Here is a 7,210-nt window from a genome sequence, read left to right as displayed (position 1 = left end):
AACAAAATATACAACTCACGATGTTGGGATTATGATGATCTCAAGTCTAAGGATCATATACATAGTAATCACTATGAGTAATGTTGTCACAATTACATAATAATCCAAGAAACATACTCATAACGGGTCAGTCCAATATGTTGTTCTCTAACACACATATTCATGCATCAATTTTGACATTCCATATCAATGACAACTCTTTATCATCAACCAACTACATGTTAGTCTTAATGCATTATCGTTGTCCTATCCAACAATAATACTTGACTAAGGAAATTTTAAGAATAATCATATTATTCTTAGGACATTATTATAAAGCAGTTTATTTATACACACAGAAAAGAAACTGAAATAATAATGGTAACGTCTTATATTAATAAACATGATAAATCAAGTATGTTATTACAACCATCTCATGATTAATCTTTGGGCAGACTCTAACAGTTACGGAGCATTACTCGAGTTTACAAAACAAATAGACGGAAATTTCAACACTTCACATCATATAATATTCACATCATAAACTAATCGTAATCAAACATATTGTCCCTTATATGAGCCCTCGAGGCCTAAAATACACATTAATAACAAGTCGGGACTAAACCGAATGCTCAAAGAATTTTTTGAAAAACACTAAAATTTTTCAAGTTGCAAGGGTCACACGGCCAAGAGACACACCCGTGTCTCAGGCCGTGTGGGCATTCAAAATAGGGACACAACCATTTCCGTGCTCGTGTAACTTTCTGACTTGGGCCATACGGCCAAGCCACACGCCCGTGTGCTAGGTCGTGTGAGCATACTGACTTACGCAATTTAAAAGATACAGGGGACACACGACCATGTCACCTGACTGTGTGTCACACATGGCTGAGACAAACGCCCGTTTCTCTACCCGTGTGGATGAAAATAGGTCATTTTCCAAGCCACATTTCCCACCCAATTTGGTACCAACCTAAACACAATAATTTGCACATAAACAAGCCATAATAAGACATTCAAAACAAGCCAAAATCAAGTCTTAAACATGAAATATCACCACATAACAAATATGATAAGGCCACTTATATACATATCGAAATATACCAAATACAAGCCATTCAAATGACTATTATCAACAAAACATTTATATACCAACATTGGCCAAAATAACCTATACATGCCATTATAACCAGAATTAATTTACTAAAAGTACCCGAAAGAGCTGATGGATAGTGTGAAATAACTCCGATCAGTTTCTAACCTGAACGAACTTCTAAATTACTCTAAAACAGAGAGAATAACACATAGTAAACATTTAAGCTTAGTAAGTTCGTATAATACAGAATTTAACTTACCATATTTCTATAAAATAGGTAAGTAAACAAAGCATATCTCAATCAATTTGGCCAAAATCCTAAACACATGATCACAACATATTAGCCATGAAAGTCACTTATAAAATCCAACACACATGGTTGAATTCATAAAATAATTATATTTCATGTATATACAAGTAATAGTTCATATCAAACTCATATGATTTAATAATAGAATTGTGCCCGTTGAACCATTTAGAATATTGTTTGATACAGGGGTAGTATACACGAGGTCTATTGAACTGTAATCCATCAATTCGTATTTATGTATGCTCATACGAGATGTAAACAATAATCTTTTCTAAGTTGAATAATAGGAAGCTCATGGGAGCTGAATAACGGGAAGCTCCTATGAGCTGAATAGCGGGAAGCTTATATGAGTTGAATAACAGGAAACTTATAAGAGCTGTGATGTATCCGCAACACATGCACGAGTCCAACCAAATCGGTAACCCTAATGACATGTGATTTGTATCTTACGAATTTCATAAGGTTCAAACGGGACTCGGTAATCGTCGAATGTACAACTGGTATTTATTCATGGCAATTGTACAATTCACAAACAATATTTCAATTTAACACATATTAATGTACAACGAGTTTACGTATATACGAAGGCGACTAATCCGATATTTTTCCTTTGGCTCGATCTAACTCCGTACTAGGTCTAACTGGATCTATACGAATGAATTTAAATCAATTCAATATAATTCATATTCAATTTAGTCCAACACACATTGTTAGAAAAATTACTATTTTGCCCCTATACTTTTAATTCATTGTAATTTAGTCTCTAGGTTTGGAAAATAAGATCCATACAATTTAATCCTTACTCAAGCCTAGCCGATTTTTATACCTATTATTAGTAGCCCACATATTTCATAAAATTCACAAATTTTACCATAAATTTATCATCTTTTCAATTTAATTCCTAATTGATATTTTCATCAAAATTCTCTTTATAAAAGTTGTTTATCTGACAACAACCTTGAGCAAAATCATTAAAAACGGGACAAGAATACATACCTAATTGACCAAAACAAGCTTGCTAACATTTCAAGCTTCCATGGCTAGGTTTCTTTCCTTTTTTTTTTATTTTTGGTGGATGATGATGAGAAGAGATTATTTTATTTTATTTATTTTAGCTTACACCACTAATTTCCAAAATTACCCTTAATAATTCATTAAATTTCCAATGATAACTATTCATACTTATGCACTAAGCATTTTAATGGTCTCTTTACAATATAAGGACTTCAAATTTAAAATTCTATAACCATTTAATACTTTTAGCTACTAGAACTCAACTTTTGCATTTAATGCAATTTAGTTATTTTCATCAAATTAGGTATGTAAAAGGTAAAATTTCTTAACAAAATTTTTATACTGTATTTCTATTGTACAGTAGAACATAAAATGATACTAGTATAAATTTTCTAACTTTAGATTTGTGGTCCCGAAACCACTGTTCTGGTTTCACTGAAAATGGGTTGTTATAACTTTCTCCCTAAAGGAATTTTGTCCTTGAAAATCTTTCCAGTAAAGAGGTTCGGATATTGCTTTCTTATAATTTTCTCGGGTTCCCAGGTAGCTTCTTCTATTCCATGTCACTGCCAAAGAACTTCTACTAAACCGACATTTTTATTTCTCAATTCTTTCACCTCTTGTGTCAAAATTCTAATCGGTTCTTCACTGTATGTCATGCCAGGTTGGATCTCGACATCCGTTGGGGAGATAATATGTGAAGGGTCAGATCGATACTGTCGTAACATAGACACATGAAAGAAATTGTGAATCTTTTCTAGTTTTGACGGTAAAGCTAATCACATTTCCTCAATGACACAACAAGCCCGGTTCTCTCAGTAATATCATACGGCTCGGTAAAGTGCGGACTCAGGTTTCCTTTATGACTGAACTAAAGAACTTTCTTCTAGGGTGAAACTTTCAAAAATTATTTTTCACCAACTTGAAACTCTATATCTTTACGTTTAAGATCCGCATAAGACTTCTGACTGTCTGAAGCTACTTTTAAGCTATCTCAGATCACTTTCACTTTTTCCTGAGTCTCGCGAATCAAATCAACCCCATGTATCTTTTTCTCACTAAGCTCAATCCAATGCAACGGAGTTCGGCATTTGTGACCATACAGAGCCTCATACGGTGCCATCTTTATGCTCGACTGAAAACTATTATTGTACATGAATTCGACTAACGACAAATATTTCTCCTAATTGCCTTCAAACTCTAAAACATAACATCGAAGCATATATTCAAGAATCTGAATCACATGCTTGGACTGACCATCAGTCAGAGGGTGAAATGCGATGCTAAAATGTAATCGCGTACTTAGAGCTTCCTGTAACTTTTTCCAGTATCGCGATGTGAACTGCGGATCTCTATCCGAAATAATGGAGACTGGCACTCCGTGTAACCTAACAACTTCGAAACATATAACTCAGCTAATCTGTCAAGTGAGAAATCTGTATGTACTAGAATAAAATGTGCAGACTTCATCAAATGATCGACGATAACCCAAATGACATCTTTCTTTTTCGGAGATAGGGGTAACCCTCATACAAAATCCATAGTAACTTTTTCCCATTTCCACTCCAGTATCATTACTGGCTGTAACAATCCTGAAGGTACCTGATGTTCAACTTTAATTTGCTATCATATCAAACATCTAGATACAAAATCAGAAATATCATGTTTCATTCCTAGCCACCAGTACATCTGTCTCAAATCATTGTACATTTTATTACTCCTTGGATGAACTGACAAGCTACCACTATGAGCTTCGTGCAAAATTTTCTTTATAAGCTCTGGATTCTTCGGTACACAAAATCTACCTCTAAATAACAAACAATTATCGGGTCCTATCTGAAATTCTGAATCAGATGTTGACTCACACTTTACTCTTTTAGCTCGCAACTTATTATCACATTTCTGAGCTTCACAGATTTGCTGTAAAAACATCAGTCTTGCTTTTACCTCAGCTAAGATCGAGCCATCATCAGATAATGACAATCGGGTATTCATTGTTTATAGAACAAACAAGAATTTTATACTTAAAGCATCAACAACTACGTTTGCTTTTCCTGGATGATAATCAATAACTAACAAATAATCTTTCAATAGTTCGAGCCATCTACGCTGTCTCAGATTCAAATCTTTCTGTGACATTAGATACTTTAGACTATTGTGATCGGTAAATATATGACATTTTTCATCGAACAAATGGTGTTGCCAAATTTTCTACGCAAAAGCAATAGCTGCCAACTCTAAGTCATATATAAGATAGTTCTTTTCACGTGGCTTTAACGGTCTGGAAGCATAAGCTATTACTTTACCTTCTTGCATCAAAACACAGCCTAATCCGTTCAATGACGCAATACTGAAAATCACAAATTCCTTACCCGATTTAGGCTAATCCAGAACTGGTGCTTCGGTCAATAAGGCTTTCAACTGGTTAAAACTTTGTTGACATTTATCAGACCATTCAAACATCAGATCTTTCTGTAATAGTCGCGTCATCAGTGTAGCTATTATCGAAAACCCTTTTACAAATCTCCGATAATAACTAACTAAAACCAGAAAAATTCTAACTTGAGATGCATTTCTCGGTGGTTTCCAGTTAACAATTGTTGAAAATTTATTCGGATAAACTTTGATGCCTTCAGCCGATACTATGTATCCTAGAAAACCAACTTCCCGAAGCCAAAATTCACATTTGCTAAATTTAGCAAACAATTGTTTATCTCACAAAGTTTGCAGAACAATTTTTAGATGCTCGACATGTTCAGTCTCATTTCGGGAATATATCAAAATATCATTAATAAATACCACAACAAATCTATCCAAATACGATCTAAAAATTCTATTAATCAAATCCATAAATATTGCAGGTGCGTTAGTTAAACCAAACAGCATCACAAGAAATTCATAAGGCCCATACCTGGTTTTGAATGCTATTTTTGGCACATCCGAATCTTTCGCTCGTAACTGATAATAACCAGAACGAAGATCAATCTTTGAGACACTGTGACACCTTTCAACTGATCAAACAAATTATTAATGCGAGGCAGTGGATATTTATTATTGATTGTAACTTTCTTGAGCTGACGGTAGTCAATGTATAATCTCATCGGTCTGTCCTTTTTCTTAACAAACAGAACCGATGCACCCCAAGGTGAAAAACTAGGTCAAGCAAAACCCCTATCAATCAATTCTTGCAACTGTATTTTTAACTCTTTTAACTCAGTAGGACCCATTCTATATGGTGCTACTGATATTGGTGTTGTTCCCGGTACACGTTCTATAGCAAATTCAACTTCTCTAACCGGCGGTAATCCAGGTAATTCCTTTGGAAACACATCAGGATACTCACAAGCCACTGGTACTAATTCAAGGTTCGACTCAAACACTTTAGTATCCAATACATAAGGAAGGTAAGGACTATAACCTTTTCTCACATATTTCTATGATGACGTAGCTGATATCACAATAGGCAACCCATTCAATTTATCTGATTCAATATGAAGCATCTCACCATTTTGACATTTTAATATAATAAGATTTCGTTTACAATTTATCACAACATCATGCAGAGTTAGCCAATCCATGCCCAATATCACATCAAATTCTTCAAGCGGTAATAGTATCAAATCAGCCAGAAAGCAGTAACCCTGAATCATTAACGGTCAGTTCTTGCAAACTTTTTAAACTAACACATACTGACTTAGATGGTTCAATACTTTAACCACGAATTCAGTGGACTCAACAGGTAAATTTTTACTAGAGACTAATTTCGTGCAAACATATGAATGAGTAGATTCAGGATCAATTAAAGCAGTTACATCAGTACCAATAAGAGAGAAAGTACCAGTAATAACATTTGGAGCAGAAGCATCTTCGCGCACACAAATAACATAAGCCCTAGCTGGTGTTTGTGCCTCAGACGTTATAGTATAGTCTTTCGTCACACCATGGCTACCGCTCACATTGTCAAGATTACGAGGTGGTCTACCTCTCACAACTATGTTGCTCGGTCTCAAAGTTTGAATATTATCCTTTTCAGATTTCTCCGAGTAATCTCTAAGGTAGTAATCAAAGGAACCACATCTAAAACAAGCTCCATTTTTCATTCGACACTCACCCAAATGTAACTTGTTACAGTTGTTGCACTTGGGTCTGGTGTTTCTAGCACTACCTACACTCACTACAGATTTAGCCTGAGATTTAGTATTGAAGCGTCGGGTACTTTTGTCTCTACTGGAGTATCTCGCAGAAGTAGTAGAATGGTCGTGATATTTTTTTTAATTTCTTTGATGCTAACTGGTATGAATTTCCCATCAATCTCTTACTTGAATCCCTTGCTTCAGTCTCAGCTTGGCTTTTCTCTTTACTTAGCTCTTTAGCTTTATATACCCGATCAACTAGTACAACAAATTCTTTCAACTCGAGGATCCCGACTAATAGTTTTATATCTTCATTTAAGCCATCTTCAAATCGCTTACACATTTCAGTCTTAGTCGAAATACATTCTCAAGCATATTTGCTCAATTGAACAAATTCCCGTTCATATTCAGACACTGTTATACAACCCTGTTTAAGCTCTGAAAATTCTTTACATTTCTGGTCGAGAAATCTCTAACTGATGTATTTCTTGTGGAACTCGGTTTGAAGGAATTCCCAAGTAATACTCTCTCTCAGCACTAAAGAAGTCAATGTATTCCACCACTGGTAAGCTGAATCTTTTAGTAGTGATACTGTACGCTTAAGACATTTAGCCTGTGTACAAGATAATTCATCAAGAACTCTGATAGTATTTTCTAACCAAAGCTCAGCTCTCTTTG

The 7,210-nt window shown here is 34.9% G+C and overlaps 1 protein-coding gene across 1 annotated transcript; it reads right to left on the bottom strand.

The window, feature by feature from the left end:
* Positions 1-6,073: 6,073 nt before the first annotated feature.
* LOC107907725 (uncharacterized) lies at positions 6,074-6,875 on the bottom strand. Its single transcript, XM_016835054.1, has 2 exons — positions 6,719-6,875; positions 6,074-6,564 (listed from the first exon to the last, which is right to left on the bottom strand). The coding sequence occupies exons 1-2, from the start codon at positions 6,873-6,875 to the stop codon at positions 6,074-6,076; spliced, it is 648 nt and encodes a 215-aa protein (XP_016690543.1).
* Between the last annotated feature and the right edge of the window lie 335 nt (positions 6,876-7,210).

This window comes from Gossypium hirsutum, chromosome D08, assembly GCF_007990345.1.
Source record: "Gossypium hirsutum isolate 1008001.06 chromosome D08, Gossypium_hirsutum_v2.1, whole genome shotgun sequence".
NCBI lineage: Eukaryota > Viridiplantae > Streptophyta > Magnoliopsida > Malvales > Malvaceae > Gossypium > Gossypium hirsutum.
The sequence above is the reverse complement of the archived record's forward strand: the minus strand, read 5'-3'. Positions and strand labels throughout refer to the sequence as shown.